The sequence below is a fragment of the Scyliorhinus canicula genome, chromosome 1 (assembly GCF_902713615.1).
Source record: "Scyliorhinus canicula chromosome 1, sScyCan1.1, whole genome shotgun sequence".
Classification (NCBI taxonomy): Eukaryota; Metazoa; Chordata; class Chondrichthyes; order Carcharhiniformes; family Scyliorhinidae; genus Scyliorhinus; species Scyliorhinus canicula.
The window spans coordinates 10,452,645-10,471,245 of record NC_052146.1 but is presented as its reverse complement, the minus strand read 5'-3'; the positions used below and the strand labels follow the sequence as shown (position 1 = coordinate 10,471,245).

Below are 18,601 nucleotides of genomic sequence, written 5' to 3'. Positions count from 1 at the left end.
TGCTGAGGTATGCAGAGTAACTGATATGCAATTGTGTATGGCATCGGATTCTACAAATGAATGTGTAGCAAATTGCTCTTGTATTTTTTTTTGTGTAGTTGGCTAAGGAATAAATGTTCACCCTGGATTTTTACTGTCTACCTAAACCACTGGAACTGGAAGACAGGAGCAAGTTAGGATATTTACAACAACACATCACTCAGTATTGCACTGGAATCTCAGCTTGGTCTCTCTCTCTCTCTCTCTCTCTCTCTCTCATATACAGACGGGGGGGGGGGGGGGGGGGGGGGGGTAAAAATAATAAGTAAAAGGGACAAAAGACTTTGTTTCAGATGGTTGTCTTATAGCGCTTTCAGTTTGAGGCTTTCAGCGTAAATTCGTGCAGATTCTGTGTGCAGCGTTGCAGCTTTTCTGAAGAAACATGAGGGAGAGAGAGCAGCTCCTTCTCTCTGAGTGTCCAGGACCTAACTAGCTCCCTTGGCGCCCTGGAAAATCATTTCACTCCGGCAAGACTCAATCACCGCCTGGGCCGCTAAAGGCCTTTTGGCCAATTCTTGGGCACCAGCCGACCAATCAAATGGAGCCCAACCGATCTCTCGGGTGCCAAAATGTCTGGGTTCTGCTGTCCGAAAGCTAGCACAGTGTTCTCTTTTGTAACCTGAATTTCCGACCCCCCCCTGCTCGACTTCATCCATGGATCAAAATGATGACAGCAAAAGCAAAGGCGAACAAAGGAAATCAACAGGAAGGGCCCTTGCACTACAGTGAGAAATATATCCCATTATACAGAGCAGACTTGAGAATTCAACATTGATCAATTACTGTAGCTTTGTGTAAACTAGTTGTAATGTAGAGTTTTTATGAACTTCCCTGAGGTTTGCATTGTCCTATGGTGGAAACTAGGAAAAACAAGTAAACACTTCTAATAACTATGTGATTAAAATCCCATGATTGCTATTTTCATTTGTGTTGGGAAAATAAAGGTAGTTTTAAGGGATTTATATTTGTATTGGTAAACATAGAAATAAGGTATAGTGGTAGTTGTATTTAATGTTTTTGTGCGTAGAAGGGTGTTTTGTTTGTGTGGGGGTTGGTTAAGTTCCAATTTTGTTTCTATTGTGCTTGGGGAGGATAGCAATGTGAAGAGTAAATAAGAGCCTAGAGAAGAATAAGATGTTGCTGAGCAACAGAAACCCGCTTTGAGCTAGAAACCAGAGCAGTTGCAGATAGGGCAGAGAGAGAGAAGACAGCTCTGCTAGAAGTTGGTTTTATAAGGCTTGCTCGAGGAAAAGCCATACTATGACCCAATGGTTCAGAAAACCGATGCTGGAAATCCAAAGTCCAGCTAGTTAAGGAAGCTAAAGAAATGGAGAGAGGTGTCCAAGAAGCCTAGATGTTAAGTGAACAGAGACCAAGATATTGTTCAGAAGAATTCAAGGAAGAATAAACAGTGTTTGGAGTTAAAAAGAAAATTACAATAAACAGATTTAAAGTGGGACCGCAGCCTTCAAAGGTAAATCAAACGTCTGATGCCATTTAATATAGTTGTACAGTTTGTACACCCTATCCCCATAACCCAGTGTAATGAACTCCAATTGGCTTTATTGGTTGGCCAATTGGAGTATGAGCTCCCTCAATGATAGCTCATTGAGGGGGCCCATATAATCACCTGTGTAGGCTTTGTGAGCCAGTCTTAAGTTGACTGGACTGCTAGCAGCACTGTTTGTAGCTGCTCCTGTAATATCGTTATTGTAAATAAATATTGGTGTGGTGACGGAACTCCTGACTCCCGTGGATTACTACACCCAGTAACCCCACCCAACACTAAGGGCAATTTCAGACACTAAGGGCAATTTAGCATGACCAATCCACCTAATCTGCACATCTTTGGACTGTGGGAGGAAACCGGAGCACCCAGAGGAAACCCATGCACACACAGGGAGAATGTGCATAATCCGCACAGAGAGTGACCAAGCTGGGAATTGAACCTGGGACCCTGGAGCTGTGACGCAATAGTGCTAACCACTATGCTACCGTGCTGCCCACATCTGTGTGGGCCTCACCTCTACAACCCAAAGATGTGCAGGGTAGGTGATTGGCCAGGCTAACTTGTCCCTTAATTGTAAAGCAGAATGAATTGGGCACTTTAAATTTCTATAAAGAAAGTTTTTGTGATTCATTCATTGATATTGCATGGATTTCACGCAGTTCATGCGAACTAATTGATTTAAAGTTTTACTTGTGAGGTAGGTAGGGAGCAGATATTCAGAGTTTCGTCTAGAGGTTTAGGACTGGAGTCTCTTTAAATTCAGTGGCGAGGTTCATTTGGCATTTTTGGTTAGGGAGGGAAATTTGGAGCAGAATGTGGTAGGACTGGGCTTATTGCTCAACCAGAGACTATCACTGACTAGCTTTTGACAAGCTGGTATATTGATCTGTCCTTTCATTCCCTGTAATAGACCAGATGTGGCATTGTAAAGGTTCATTTTCTCTCTGATCAACAATCGCAACCCGGATTGGCTAACTAGCTAAATGTGCTTATCGCAAATGCGTGTTACCACTCGAGTTACTATTTGTTAAATAAAATACTAGTACAAAGTTTGGGTCCAAAGTGAATTGCTCAGTTTTAATTATGTTTATGTGGTATTTATGTAAGAGACAACATTTGGGTAACACTCAAGATTTTGTTTTAATCAAAATCCCGGAACACCTGCCCCATAGCATTGTGTGTACCTGTCACCTTGCGAAACCAGTTTAACAATGGATTGGAAAAAATGCAATGAATGTATACATTTGTACAGATATGTTAGGAATGCCATAAATAATTGTCTCTTAATATCCAGATCAAAGACAGATATCACCATGATAGATCATGTCACCTGCCCCGCCTAAAGATTTCTCATCTCTTAGGATCTTCTTCTTGTCTTTGAATCAAAAGAGTCAGAGTCATTAAGGTACTGAAGGATAATATTCTGCCTATTAAGTCCCTGTCAGTCCTATGTAGAGCAATTCATTCAGTTCTATCTCCCAGCTCTATTCCATTAGCTCTGCAGGTGCTTATCCAGTTTCCTTTTGATATCATCTATCATCTCTGCATCCCTTTGTAGGCAGTGAGTTCCAGAGGCAGAAATCCTTGACTTTTAGAGATCATAATTTCTCAGACAATCTGTGGTGCAAATATTATCTTCACATGCCTGTTAAAGCCTGAGTAGTGTTTGTCCTACTGTAGGCTTTCATGAGTTGATTTTCTTTTTGGAGGAGTTATCAATGGAGCAGAACACTATTGCCAGTGAATAACCCTACTCCTGAGCTTGTGTAGAAGGAAGGATAATTGATAAAATTGCTGAAGGTGGCTGAACTGAAGATGCTTCTTTGAGGAACTTTTTCATTGAAGTTCTAAGACTGTGCTGGTTGGCACCCAGCACCTGTGACCATTCCCCTTTGTGTCAGATATGATTCCAGCCATTGGAGAATTTTTCCTCTTGTCCCCATTGACCTTCATTTTTCTGGTGCTCAGGGGCAGCACGGTGGCCTAGTGGTTAGCACAGCTGCCTCGCGGCGCTGAGGTCCCAGGTTCGATCCCGACTCTGGGTCACTGTCCGTGTGGAGTTTGCACATTCTCCCCGTGTCTGTGTGGGTTTCGCCCCCACAACCCAAAAATGTGCAGAGTAGGTGGATTGGCCACGCTAAATTGCCCCTTAATTGGAAAAAAAATAAATAATTGGGTAATCTAAATTAAAAAAAAAAAAATAAAATAAAAATTTTTTCTGGTGCTCCTTGGTGTCAAATTTGCTCAAGTACTGCCTTGAAATTGATGGCAGTAACTCCCATATGTTTGTTGCCATTCAGTTCTTCTTCCCATGTGAAGAGTGATAGTCAGAAGCTGTGATTCTGATAGAAATCAAACTCCAGTAAGCAAGTTTATTGTCGAGTGCACCTTGCTGGATAGAAGTATTGACAACTCCTTCTACTACTTTGCTGATAAGTTTGGAAGAGGCAGTAATTGGCATAAGCGTGCGTGCACATTTGAAATGGAGATGAACAAAGCTAAGATGGGATACAAGTAAACAACATGGATATAATTTTTTCTTTCTCTCTTGATAGATGCTGGCAGACCTGCGTTTTTTCCAGCGTCCCTTGTTCTTTCAGATTCCAGCATCCAACATATATTGCTTATTTTGGATAGAAATTTACTTGAGGAGATACCAAAGGTTTGTTGGTGTTTACTTGAAGTTTGAAAAGAAATAACACTGGCAAAGATCATAAATGAATAAAGTAGTTATTAAGACAATTTTTAGCTGAAGTAGTGATCATAAAGGTAATGTGAAATATTTTCATACTTTAGGAAAGGTAACTTTCAAAGAAAATTCAAGAACAATGGGCTTAAAAATGAAAGAGAAAAAATATTTATGGAAAAATTAAAGACCATATGAGAGAATGTGTTGTGCTGGGACAGACCTGTGAAGTAAAGGTAAAGTCACCATAGTCCCAGGTGACCATAGGCTGCTTTCCCCTTTTGAGGGGGAGAGCTGACTATTAGTGGTTTAAGCTGAGGATCGCTACACTTCAGAGGAGGGGCAAGGTTGAGAAGGTGGGACTTCAGGAATAACCTCAGCTTGCACAGGAATTGAACCCTCTGTCTGCATCACAAACCAACTGAGCTAAACCCGAATCCCTGTTTTAATTACTCTGAGGATTTAACCCAATAACACCCTCTAGGGTGCTTGCCGCTCTTCATATTTCAACTAATAAAGAATGACCTCTCATTTGTATAGTGCCTTTCAGACCCAAGAATATTTAGAGCGCTTCGTAGCAAATAAAGTACTTTCTGGTGTATTATTTTCACGTGAGAGTACCTTTAAGAAATGGGTGTTTATAAATGGGTATGTATATAAATATCTGTAGTGAAGTACCTTTTATGAAATGGGTGTTTATTACTGCAGTGATGTCAGAGTGGGTGGAGCTGGGCTGTCTGTGAGCTTTTTACTTTCATTTTAGGCTGTTTACTGCAGGGTGTGTTTTAGCTTTGTTTTCAGAGCTGGATAGCTGCAGTCACAGCCAGAAGGTGTATTAGAGTGTGTCTCTGTAAAGAATGTAAATCGATCCTTTGGTGATTTAAAACTAGTAGTGACTTTAACCTGATGTGCTTCTGTTAAAAAGTTCTTTTTTAAGTCTTATGGATGTTAAAAAGACAGCTTAAGGATTACTTAGTGTTGTATTCTTTGGGGGTTGTATTTGAATTAATGGTTGCTAAGATGTTCACTATGTTTTAAAAAGGTTAACTTGGGCAGCACGGTGGTCTAGTGGTTAGCACAACCGCCTCACGGCGCTGAGGTCCCAGGTTCGATCCCGGCTCTGGGTCACTGTTTGTGTGGAGTTTGTACATTCTCCTCGTGTCTGCGTGGGTTTCGCCCCCACAACCCAAAAATGTGCAGAGTAGGTGGATTGGCCACGCTAAATTGCCCCTTAATTGGAAAAAATAATTGGGTAATCTAAATTTATTAAAAAAAAGGTTAACTTGAGTTCATAGAATAAACATTGTTTTGCTTTAAAAAAAATACTTTTCCATTTCTGCTGTACCACACCTGTAGAGTGGGCCGTGTGCTCCCCATACCACAATCTATTAAAAGTTGTGGGTCAGGTGAACTCCATGATACACTTTAGGATTCTCTAAACCCTGGCCCATAACACTATGGAGGCAACTCTAGCAGCCAGTTTGAAGACCGGAAGACCCTTCATAACAGCATCACATTTTGGTGGTGTTGATTGTGGAGTAAATATTGGTCAAGAAACTGAGAATTACCCTCCCTTTTTTCTTCCAAGTTCTCTTTGGTGCCCTCATGAGTAGGTAAATCGGTTCAAAATATCACTTCATCTTTAAGATGGTAGCTCTAACACTGCAGCATTCCCTCAGTGCTGTATTGAAATGACAGCTTGGACCATTTGTTGAAGCTTTTGGAGTGTATGGGTTTGAATGTAATACCATCAGTGGTATCAGTGAGCTGAAGTTGACAATCCACTACAAACTCAAAAACCCATGTCATTTTCCACACAAAGTTCTACCTATCCCTCCAGTCCTTCACTTTGGTAAATTGATTTGTGTCTTTGTAAAATCACCTTTTATCCATATTTTCCCTTCCCGATCTTGGTAACCACATCAAGCCCTTCAACCCTCGGCCTATCTGCACTCCTCCAGTTTTAACTTCACGCCACCTGATTTCTTTTGCTTCCATTGAAATGAAATGAAAATCGCTTATTGTCACGAGTAGGCTTCAATGAAGTTACTGTGAAAACCCCATAGTCGCCACATTCCGGCGCCTGTTCGGGGAGGCTGGTATGGGAATTGAACCGTGCTGCTGGCTTGCCTTGGTGTGCTTTCAAAGCCAGCGATTTAGCCCTGTGCTAAACCAGCCCTTCAACTGCTGAGGTGCTAAGCTCGGGAATTCACTCTCTATGATCCCTATAGATTGCTCTCCTCCTTCAAGGTGCTCTTTGGCCAAGCTTCTGGTCATCTGCCCTAATATCCGCCAAATTTTGATTAAAATGCTCCTGTGACGTGGGACATTTTTGCCACATTAAAGATGCTGTATCAATGAAAATTGTTGTTGCTTTCACTTTATTCTTTGAACTCAGTTATCATGCTGCCTCAATTTGGCACTCAATCATTCAGTCACCCATTTTCTGGAATTCTCTCTTAAAATCTAAAATCTCTCTTATAATAATAATAATAATAATAATAATCTTTTGTCACATTAACACTGCAATGAAGTTATTGTGAAAATCCCCTAGTCGCCACAGTTGCCTGTTTGGGTACACAGAGGAGAATTCAGAATGTCCAAATGACCTAACCTGCACATCTTTGGACTGTGGGAGGAAACTGTCGGAGGAAACCCATGTAGACACTGGGAGAACATGCAGACTCCGCACAGTGACCCAAGCCGGGAATCAAATCTGGGACCCTAATGCTGTGAAGTGTCAGTGCTAACCACTGTGCTACCGTGCAGCCCCTTCTGCATCTATGTCTTATGGTCACACTCTTTCTATTCCCCTCCTTATCTTGAAAACCTCTTGAGATAACATTTTATTGTTTGTTCCTTTAATCTCTTCCCTTACCTGCTCCATTTGAGGTATTCTTGTTCAATACTCACTTCAACTTCTGAAACGTCAAGATATTCATTTTTGGTGCTCTGCCCTTTTCAGACCTATGTTTGCTGCTAAAATATAAATGAAAGTACAAGAATAGCGAATATGTAGCTCATTCATAATGTATGGCCACCCAGGTATCTATTGAAAGATTGTATTTAATCAGTTGTGATGCAGTGCACATGCCTTTGACTGTTGAACTGTAGGCTACCGAACTCACTAAAAGTTAAGCTTTGTAAATTTTCCAAAACAGCTACAAGATGTAAAGTACCTGCGTTCTGTGACTTTGAATTCATCACAGTCACAAAGGATCAGTCACAAAGGTTCATGTGATGGTCAAAAGCTTTGAAATTGCCAAAATGGAATTAAATATATTTGGTGACTGTTTACAGTCCTTTGCTTAATTGGATGATACCAACTTGTATGTCTCTTTGCCCCATGTTGTCCTAGATAGATGAAGGATACAGGTACAACTTGTTCCTTACTTGCAATTCCAGTTTTGTGATTTGCTTTCTGCAGTTGCTGATTTGCCTCCAGATCTAATGTGCTCTACTTCTAATCTTGAGTGCTGAGTTAACCAGTGGGGTATGGTGGTGTATTCTAACCTCTGCTTCAGTATTAAATAGCCTTGTAAGACTCCAGGTGATCTGAAAATTATTGAATGGTTGATTTATTTGGCTTTGAAAGCAGACCAAGGCAGGCCAGCAGCACGGTCCAATTCCTGTACCAGCCTCCCCGAACAGGCGCCGGAATGTGGCGACTAGGGCCTTTTCACAGTAACTTCATTTGAAGCCTACTTGTGACAATAAGCAATTTTTCATTTCATTTCTTTTCATTTATTTGTGTTTCGGGGATTGGGGAGGTGGGACTGGAACTGGTGGTGACGTAGATTATCCTGAGGGTTGCCAACTTCGGTCTGGCCCTAAGTTCTTACATTATGCAGGGTAGCTTAATAAACCTCTCAAACATATCCACACATTTGAAAATGGAAATCGCTTATTGTCACGAGTAGGCTTCAAATGAAGTTACTGTGAAAAGCCCCTAGTCGCCACATTGCGGCGCCTGTTGGGGGAGGCTGGTACGGGAACTGAACCGTGCTGCTGGCCTGCCTTGGTCTGCTTTAAAAGCCAGCGATTTAGCCTAGTGTGCTAAATCAACCCCTGTTTATTTGCATTCATGATTCGCAACTCCTAGGCATGCAATAGCAGAACTACTTCTGATTCATGTGAATTTCAGGACCAAACTGAGATGTATTTGTGACAAATAAAGGAACGTAGATGCAGGAAAGAAGCGCCTCAGACCACAGCAAGTGGCCTTGAGCAGGAGACCATTTCTGGTGAATGCTCCAAGCCCTTCATGTGATTGAGCTGATAGCGCTGGTACAGGACACTGGTCTTTGAGGTCCGGAGCATTAAAGTTGCTGGCACTATGCATTTTCTTTTATGTTGACCATTTTGTAAATCTGAAGGCAGGTATCTGTGATAAACCTGATGAAGGAATCCCAGGAAATTGGACACCGGTGAAGAAAGACATTAACTGGAAACTGGGTGTAAGAACATGGTATATATTTAGGAATTGCTACATGCCGTGATTGTGTTGCAGCGAGGCAGTCAGCCACTGGTGCTGCTGGAATTTCATAGCTCCATGTTGTACAGTGGAATAGGGTGTGTGCATGCTTGGTTGGTGTGCTCCCAGTCTATATGACAAATTATGCTGTTGCTGTTGCATCTGAACTTCTAATACTTATTGAGAGTTGTCCACTTAGTGAGAGCTCAAATGTCTGTTTCTGAATTGTCCAATGTCAGTCTTGCTTGGGATCATGTAACAAGGTCTCTGGGCCAGAGGGAATTTAAATATGATGTGCTTTTTTTTCCAAAATAATTTTATTAAATATTTTTTTAATATATACAAAACAAATGAACACCCAAAAGAAAATACACCCCCCAACCCATCCATCCAACATCTGATAGGGACCAGTTCCTTGAAATACATGACAAATGGCTGCCATCTTGTATAAAACCTCCCAATTGAGCCTCTCTGCATACATTTAATTTTCTCAAATAAAGATGATATGCTTAAGATGATAAAGATGATAAAAATTTGGAAACAAAGTGATCCTTTATGGTGACTTTGGTGATCTAATACTTGAATCAGGCAGATCCACAGTAGACCAGAACACTGTCGATCAACATGGTATATATTTAAGACACTGGAATGTACTGCCTGGGAAGGGGGTAGAGGTGGGTTGCCTCAAATCCTTTAAAAAGTACCTGGATGAGCAAATGGCACGCCATAACATTCAAGACTATGGACAAGTGCTGGCAAATGGGATCAGGTAGGCAGGTCAAGTGTCTTTCATGCATCGGTACAGATTCGATGGGACGTAGGGCCTCTTCTGCACTGTATTATACTGAATGAAATGAAAATCGCTTATTGTCACGAGTAGGCTTCAATGAAGTTACTGTGAAAAGCCCCTAGTTGCCACATTCCGGCGCCTGTTCGGGGAGGCTGGTACGGGAATTGAACCGTGCTGCTGGCCTGCCTTGGTCTGCTTTTTAAAAGCCAGCGATTTAGCCCAGTGTGCTAAACCAGTCCCAGTGTTAAACCAGCCCCAGTGGTTTGACCCAGTGTGATCAACTAGTCAGCTACCCTCAGTAATAGAACCCCAATATTGGCTGGGGTCCTTTTTGCTCGTCTCGAGTGAATACTGCAGAACAAAGCCTCAGTGGATAGTATGTTCCTAGGTGAATGAGCAACAAAGATTTCTCGTAAACTCAATGATTTTAGTTAGTTAAACTTCTCCAATAACAATGGCTAATGCAGTAGTAACACAACAGGACACTGTTCTTTAGTAGCAGCATCCTCAAGGACAGCCGCGTCCTCGGGACGTGTAACTCAACTGATACTCTATAAGGAGAGGTTTGTAAACTATTGGCTAAAAGTACTCCAGGTACAGTATCATAGGCATGTTTTCAAAAGAAAACTCCCAAGTAAATTAACGAGGTAAACAAAAGCTACTAATTTAGTTTGTTTTCTCTCGCGCATTATCCTCCAATTGCGAACCCTACTGAAAATATACCATAATTATTCCCCTTTTGAATAATTTTATTGTAACACATTTGGAGAATTGCAGTGACTGTGCACTTAGCGGAACCACTGTTTGTGTTTCTTTGAATGTTCCTACCTGTGGTGTTTTGTTGGTTATATAAGATAGGATTCTCTGGTGGTGCTGCTGCGAATTAAGACGGAAAATTTTGGCCATAGCCTTTCTTCCAATGAGCTTTATCATATTTCATAATTACAGATTCTGATTATTTTAATGTAATTTAGGAGAACTGTATGTGATAAGGGGTTTCACAGTAAGTAAGCAAATTAGAAGCTAGGCCTGTGAATTGAGAGAGTTCAGAGCAGTGTGATATTTCTATTTGATTTAAAATGAGTAACTGGGAAGCACACCGAATCATGCTGGCATTTAAATGTGCTTTGGTTTTATTCATTCATGGGACATGGGCACACAGGCTGTGCCAGCATTTATTGTCCATCCCTAATTGCCCTTGAGGGCAGTTAAGAGTCAACCCCATTGCTGTGTGTCTGGAGTCACATGTAGGCCAGACTAGGTAAGGACAGCAGATATCGTTCACTAAAGGACATTAGTGAACCAGATGGGTTTTAACAACAATCGACAATGATTTCATGCACATCATTAGTCTTTTAATTCCAGATTTTTATTCAATTCAAATTTCACCAGCTGCAGTGGTGGGATTTGATTCTGGATCCCCAGAATATTACTCTGAGCCTCTGGTTAACTAGTCTAATATCACTATGCCACCACCTCCCCTTGCTGTCATGTGATTTGCAATTGTTAAATGCGCACCTTTGCTGAATGTGTAGAATAAGGGTATCTGGCGTAGCAAAGGTTAATGTGGGATATATAGAACATAGAACAGTACAGCACAGAACAGGCCCTTCGGCCCTCGATGTTGTGCCAAGCAATGATCACCCTACTCAAACCCACGTATCCACCCTAAACCCGTAACCCAACAACTCCCCCTTAACCTTACTTTTTTTTTAGGACACTACGGGCAATTTAGCATGGCCAATCCACCTAACCCGCACATCTTTGGACTGTGGGAGGAAACCAGAGCACCCGGAGGAAACCCACGCACACACGGGGAGGACGTGCAGACTCTGCACAGACAGTGACCCAGCCGGGAATCGAACCTGGGACCCTGGAGCTGTGAAGCATTTATGCTAACCACCATGCTACCGTGCGGCCCATATATATGTGTTATTTTTAAAACTCACCATACAAGACTTAGACTCATTATATGGACCTACTAAATATATGATGTCCAGAAACATGACTTTCTGTCATGCTATTTTAAATTGAGTGATTTACACTGGCCAGCTGTCTATCTGGGATGCCTGTTTGAAATTTCCTGTGGCATGGAGCACAGGAGTCTGTGAATGGTCAATGGCTACTTGCAAGTAGTCAGTCAGCCTTGCTAAATATGCCCAGAATAGGACGATGGGCGGAATCTTTCCCTCACTACACGGAGTGCTGGCTGAAGCTGGCTGAAGTGGCATGCAGCTCTCCAGCTGGACAGCTGAGTTTTCTCTCCAGATTTTAGTGCACACTGTGGAAACAAAATCTGGGGCATTGTTTTCACTGTCACTGTGGCGGGGCAGGCATGATAGAGCCCGTGCAAGATGTCATGTTAGTGAGGTATGAATATTCAGTGCAGGGAGAACATATTGTGGGAAAGCCCCCTACAATACTACCTATGCGCACACAACTGTGTGGCAAAATCTGGCTCCGACTCCATCCACACGTTTGCTGATGACACGACCATAGTGGATCGGATCTCGAACAACGATGTGCCAGAGTACAGGGGGGAGATAGAGGATCTCGTGGAGTGGTGTAATGACAACAATCTCTTCCTCAACGTCGGCAAAACTAAGGAGCTGGTCATTGAGTTCAGTAAGCGAAGTGTCGTACACACCCATGTCTGCATCAATGATGCAGAGGTGGAGATGGTTGGCAGCTTCAAATTCCTAGGTGTGCATATCACCAACAATCACGCCTGGTCCACCCAAATCGACGCTACGACCGAGAAGGGACAACAGTATCTATACTTCCTCAGGAAACTAAGGAAGTTCAGCATGTCCACATTGACTCTTACCTATTTTTACAGATGCACGATAGAAAGCATCCTATCTGGCTGCATCACAGCCTGGTATGGCAACTGCTCGGCCCAAGACTGTAAGAAACTACAGAGAATCGTGAACATAGTCCAGCCCATTGACTGTCTACATCTCCCACTGCCGTGGGAAAGCGGGCAGTATAATCAAAGTCTCTCTCACCCAGGTTCTTCTCTCTTCAACCTCTTCCATCGGGCAGGAGATACAAAAGTCTCAGAACACGCACCAACAGATTCAAAAACCGCTTCTTCCCCGCTGTCACCAGACTCCTGAATGACCCCCTTATGAACTGAACTGATCTCCCCACACATCTTCTCTACTGAGTAGTACCACACTCCATCTGCCTCATCTGATTCTGTGTCTGTGTATTTACATTGTGTATCTATCATACGTCCTATATTTTTTCATGTATGGACCGATCTGTCTGGACTGTACGCAGGACGTTTTTCACGGTACCTCGGTACACGTGACAATAAGCCCGAATCCAAATGATATTTAAATTTATTGAAGTTGGGATCCCGTCCCTTCTCGGTGGGAACCTCATTATGTCACGGGTGAAGGGCGAGAGTCTCGTTTCCCGACTCTCTCAAAGTTTTGGGTCCATGTCCTGTTTATGCTGTCAGCTAACATTGGTTCAAAATCGTCCTCTATAGATAACTAGGTTTAAAATGGAAATTATTGTTTCATACTAAACTGCTGAATGAAGCCCACAGCTCGGCTGTCTTCAAGAACCATACTCAAAGCATTAATAGGTAATGCAAAGCCTGAAAGGGGCATCAACAAATTTCTAATTGTGCCGTTGAACTTGATTGATTGACAGCTCTTTATTAGGAGTTATTTTGATCTGTGATATATATATATATATATTCCTGATATTTTTCATCTTTATTTTAGTTCAGTCCAATTTCTGGAATTGTTACTTGGATTTGTAGACAAATTAAGTGTATCGTCTATAGACAAGCAGAGAAACCTAGAAAATGGAAGCAGGAGGAGGCCAATCGGCCCTTCGAGCTTGCTCCGCCATTCATTATGATCATGGCTGATCATCAAGTTCAATACCCTGATCCTGCCTTTCCCCTATATCCCTTTACCCCCAAGAGCTATATCTAATTCCTTCTTGAAATGACACAACGTTTTGGACTCAACTGATTTCTGTGATAGCTAATTCCACAGATTCACCATTCTTTGCGTGAAGAAATTTCTCCTCATCAGTCCTAAAAGTTTTACCCCTTATACTCAAACTATGACCACTAGTTCTGGACTCCTCCACCATTGGGAACATTCTTTCTGAATCTACCCTGTCTAATCCTGTAGAATTTTACAAGTTTCTATGAGATCCCCTCTCGCTCTTCTAAACTCCAATGAATATAATCCTAATGGATTTAGTCTCTCCTCATATGACAGTCCCGCCATCCCAGGAATCAGCCTGCTAAACCTTTGCTGCACTTCCTCCACAGCAAGTGTCATATTGGGCATCTGGGAAAAACCTTTTCCTCAAAGTCCTGCAGATTATCAGGCTGTATAAGGAATGCATGAAATTCGTTGCTTTATCCTTTTGTGGATTGATTCAATTAACATGGTATCTGTCTGTTTCTGTGTATTCATAAATTTGGATCTTAATTTTGCCTTGAACATTGTTACCTCCCACACAGCGTGTGTCATCTTTAGTGTAATTTTCAGTAGACAAGCATTTTGTGGACATCTTGAACTGTCTCTGGCATGTTATGCCACAATTAAAAGGGAATTGACCCCATGGTACAATAACCCACTCACAACACATTACCTGCTTATTGAAGCTGCAATTTAGTTCAGAACCAAATTAAGTGCCTGGGGAAGGCCTCACACATGAATGGCACTGCACAAAAATCTAGTTGGAGAGTTGAGTAGGGCTAAACTTTGCCTTGTGAGAAGTTGCCTCAAACAATGCTATGTTTAATACAGAATTATTCACTGTGTTTGATACTTCCTCTGGCATCTATGATTTGTTTTGCTTTTGCAAGGTGGAGGAGGATGGGCAATGTTATTGTACTCAGAATGACTTCCCATTTAACTTTCTCCTTGTAAATTCTGAAAAGTAGCATAATGCAGATTGCTACAATTTTCTGCAAAATTCTGTTGTCAATCATACCACTGGCAGATGTGTGCAGCCAGAGTACCTCCCGTTGGGACAAAGAGTTTGTTTTATCTGAAGCTGATAGGCAGGATTAGGGTAGGAATTACAAAGTCAATGATACAGTATTGAGAGGAGTTAATCTGAAGATTGATATTCTGTGAGCAGTAGTTTTGAGAGAATGTAAAATAAATGATGTTCAGGATTGTTATTGGGGCGGGAAGGACGGGGGGGGGGGGGGGGGGGGGGATGGGATATGATTGAGACTGGAGCTATGTGTGCATGCATATCCATGTAGTATTGTGCTCAGAGGTCATAGAGGTTTACAACATGGAAACAGACCCGTTGGCCCAACTTGTCCATGCCGTCCAGATTTTACCACTAAATAGTCCCAATTGCCTGCATTTAGCCCATATCCCTCCTCTACCATCTTACCCATATAACTGTCTAAATGCTTTTTAAAAGACAAAATTATACCTGCCTCTAATACTGACTCGGGCAGCTTGTTCCAGACATTCATCACCCTCTGTGGAAACAATTGCTCCTCTGGACCCTTTTGTATCTCTCCCCTCTCACCGTAAACCTATGCCCTGTAGTTTTAGACTCTCCTACCTTTGAGAAAAGATGTTGACTTTATCTATGCCACTCATTGTTTTATAGACCTCCATAAGTTCATCCCTAAGCCTCCTACGTTCCAGGGAAAAAAATACAAGTCTATCCAGACTCTCCTAACTCAAACCATCAAGTCCTGGTAACGTCCTAGTAAATCATTTCTACACTCTTTATAGTTTAATAATATCCTTTCTATAATAGGGTGACCATAACACATTACAGTATCCCAGGTGTGGCCGTACTCATGTCTTGTACAACTTCAACAAGACGTCCCAACTCCTGTATTCAATGTTCTGACCAATGGAACCAAGCGCATGCCGAATGCCACCTTCACCACCTTGTCCACCTGTCACTCCACTTTCAAGGATTTATGAACCTGTACCCCTAGTTCTCTTTGTTCTATAACTCTCCCCAACACTCTACCATTAACTGAATAGGTCCTGCGCCGATTCGATCTACCAAAATGCATCAGCTCATATTTATCTAAATTAAACTCTATCTACCATTCATCGGCCGTTTGGTTCAATTGAGCAAGATCCCATTGCAATCTTAGATAACCTTCTTCACTATGCCACCAATCTTGGTGTAATCTGCAAACTTACTAACCATGCCTCCTAAATTCTCATCCAAATCATTAATATAAATAACAGATAACAATGGACCCAGCACTGATCCCTGAGGCACACCACTGGTCACAGACCTCCAGTTTGAAAAACAACCCTCTACAACCACCCTTTGTCTTCTGTCGTCAAGCCAATTTTGTATCCAATTGGCTACCTCACCCTTGATTCCGTGAGATTTAACATTATACAACAACCTACTTGTCAAAGGCATTGCTAAAATCCATTTAGACAACGTCGACTGCACTGCCCTCATTTATCTATCGCCATCCAGATATACATGCCCCGCAGGCGCAACCACAATCAAAAAAGATGAGGCACCATCCTGCTTCTTTCGGCAGGTCTTTGGACTTTGTGGGGAGGGATGTTATAACCCGCACGAGACCTATGAGGACAGACCAATTAACCTCCCTGTGAGCCTCGTGGAATACGAGTTTCCCCACTGAGGGACGGGGCCCCACCAGCGGAGTAAAGGACTCTAGCAGAAAAGCCAGCCCAGATGGGAGTGAAGTATGAGTAGTCCCGGCTGGCACCTGGGTCGCGATTCTCCGCTCCCCACGCCGGGTGGGAGAATCGCGGGAGGGCCGGGCGACTGACGACACGCCCCCCTGGCGCCCCCCGCGATTCTCCCACCCCCCGCTCGGAAGAATCACTGCTCGCCGTTTTTCACGGGGACCGGCGATTCCCCGACCCGGATGGGCCGAGCGGCCTGCCGTTCGCGACCGGTTCACGGCGGCGGCAACCACACCTGGTCACTGCCGTCGTGAACATGGTGCCAAACGCTGGTTTGAAGCTTGTGGGGGGCGGAGAGGGGAGTGAGCACAACGGCCGTGCTCCGGTGGGGACAGACCCGCGATTGGTGCCCACCGATCGTCGGGCCGGCATCTCAAAGGGACACACTCTTTCCCCTCCGCCGCCCCGCAAGATCAAGCTGCCACTAATGCGCGGTTTGAGCCGTCAGCCATCGTAACGTCAGCCGCGCATGGGCGAGTTGGAGCCGGCCTTAGGCGCGTCGGCCGCATCATTCTCGGCGCGCCGCCTTGACGCAAGCATCAAGGCCCGATGGCCGAGAGTTACGGAGCGCCGCTCCTAGCCCCCCGGGTGGGGGTGAATAAGGTGAGAGGAGCGGCCTCCGAGGCCCTTGTGAAACTCGGCCGAGTTCACGACGGCCTTCCCGATTTTTCGCGGGAGCGGAGAATTGCGCCCCTGGAGTATACTCTGTTGTATGTAGTTTTTTAAAATATAAATTTAAAGTATCCAATTCTCTTCTGTTTTGCAATTAAAGGGTAATTTAGCGTGGCCAATCCACCTACCCTGCACATCTTTGGCTTGTGAGGGTGAGTCTCACGCAAAAACATGGAGAATGTGCAATGTCCGCACGGACAGTGACTCCGGACTGGGATCGAATTTGGGTCCTCAGCGCCTTGAGGCAGCAGTGCTAACCACTGCGTCACTGTGCATATAGTTTACTTTGTAATAAAATAAGTTTCTTTACACTTCTCATTGTGGACACTTATGGCCACTAAACATATTTTTTGGCAAGTATCATACTTTGTTTAAATGCTGGTGAATCACAAAATTTTAAATGTAAGAGTAAATTTCCAATTGCTTTTTCTGAGTAAGAAACTCTCCGCTCCAGGAGCTTCAGCTTGCTATACAGTTCTGAAGGCTATAATTTTCTGCCCCTTAATTTAGTGGATGGAAAATTATGGGCTGTGTGCACACATGATTACCCAATGTGCCCTGACAGGAATTGTAATTGGAAAATCTACCCTATAGTTCTCGCTGGGTGTGGTACATAAATCAATTTCCCCCACTCCAAAATATTGGACAGCTTTATTTTGGCATGAAAAAGCACTAGTTAATGCCGTAACTGTTAACAAAACAAAATTGCCTAAATGTGCTGGTAGGAGTTTTGCTTAGTTTGATGTAGATTATGTACATGTAAATTGAAATGTCAGACAATAGCATGTAAAATTAGCAAAGACATCCAGCCAAACTTTAATTGCTGCAATATCCACTGGTTGAAGTTAGTTCCTTGTGTCAGTTATACTCTGTGCTCGAATGTATAAACAGGCATCTACTTGGTGAACTATTCGTTTTTAAAGAGCATATATGTTCTATGGGCAGCACGGTAGCATTGTGGATAGCACAATCGCTTCACAGCTCCAGTGTCCCAGGTTCGATTCCGGCTTGGGTCACTGTCTGTGCGGAGTCTGCACATCCTCCCCGTGTGTGCGTGGGTTTCCTCCGGGTGCTCCGGTTTCCTCCCACAGTCCAAAGATGTGCAGGTTAGGTGGATTGGCCATGCTAAATTGCCCTTAGTGTCCAAAATTGCCCTTAGTGTTGGGTTATGGGGATAGGGTGGAGTTGTTGACCTTGGGTAGGATGCTCTTTCCAAGAGCCGGTGCAGACTCGATGGGCCGAATGGCCTCCTTCTGTACTGTAAATTGTATGTAAAAAAAAAAAATGTTGATATGACTTCTCTGATTAATTTTACTCCCACTTCACTCCGCTTCCTGTCTTTTGAAATTTTAATCCATATACCACTTTGAAATACACAAAATATCCACATTAGAACTGGTAACTGCACATGAACTCTCAGATTAAGCTTTTGAGTTGATCTTCGTTGTGTTACATGTGGTATGTTGGCCTTCAGGTGAAGTGGTCCTGGGACTGATACTGAGGTTCTGGAATATTTGGACCAGTCCTCCTTTTTTCTCAAATCTAATCCATTTGTCATATTTATGTATTTCTCTATCTCCATCTTCTATCCCTTTTTCATTCATTCGTGGACTGAGCGTGTCGCTGGCTAGACCAATATTCATTACGCATCCCAATTTTCCCCTGAGAATGTGGTGGTGAGCTGACTTCTCAACTGCTGCAGTGATGTGGCGTAGATACCCCCACGAGG

At 43.1% G+C, this 18,601-nt stretch overlaps 1 protein-coding gene across 2 annotated transcripts in view; it reads left to right on the top strand.

Annotated features, from left to right (window-relative positions):
* The window catches only part of zdhhc8b (zinc finger DHHC-type palmitoyltransferase 8b), a 268,645-nt gene that overhangs the window by 31,094 nt on the left and 218,950 nt on the right, over nt 1-18,601 (top strand). Inside the window, exon 2 of one of the 2 annotated variants that reach the window (XM_038807959.1) lies at nt 4,105-4,211. The exons of the other annotated variant lie outside the window; for it this stretch is intronic. Within the exon in view, the coding sequence (XP_038663887.1) occupies nt 4,105-4,211 (107 nt within the window). The remainder of the gene's footprint in view (nt 1-4,104; nt 4,212-18,601) is intronic. 2 annotated transcript variants of the gene reach the window in all.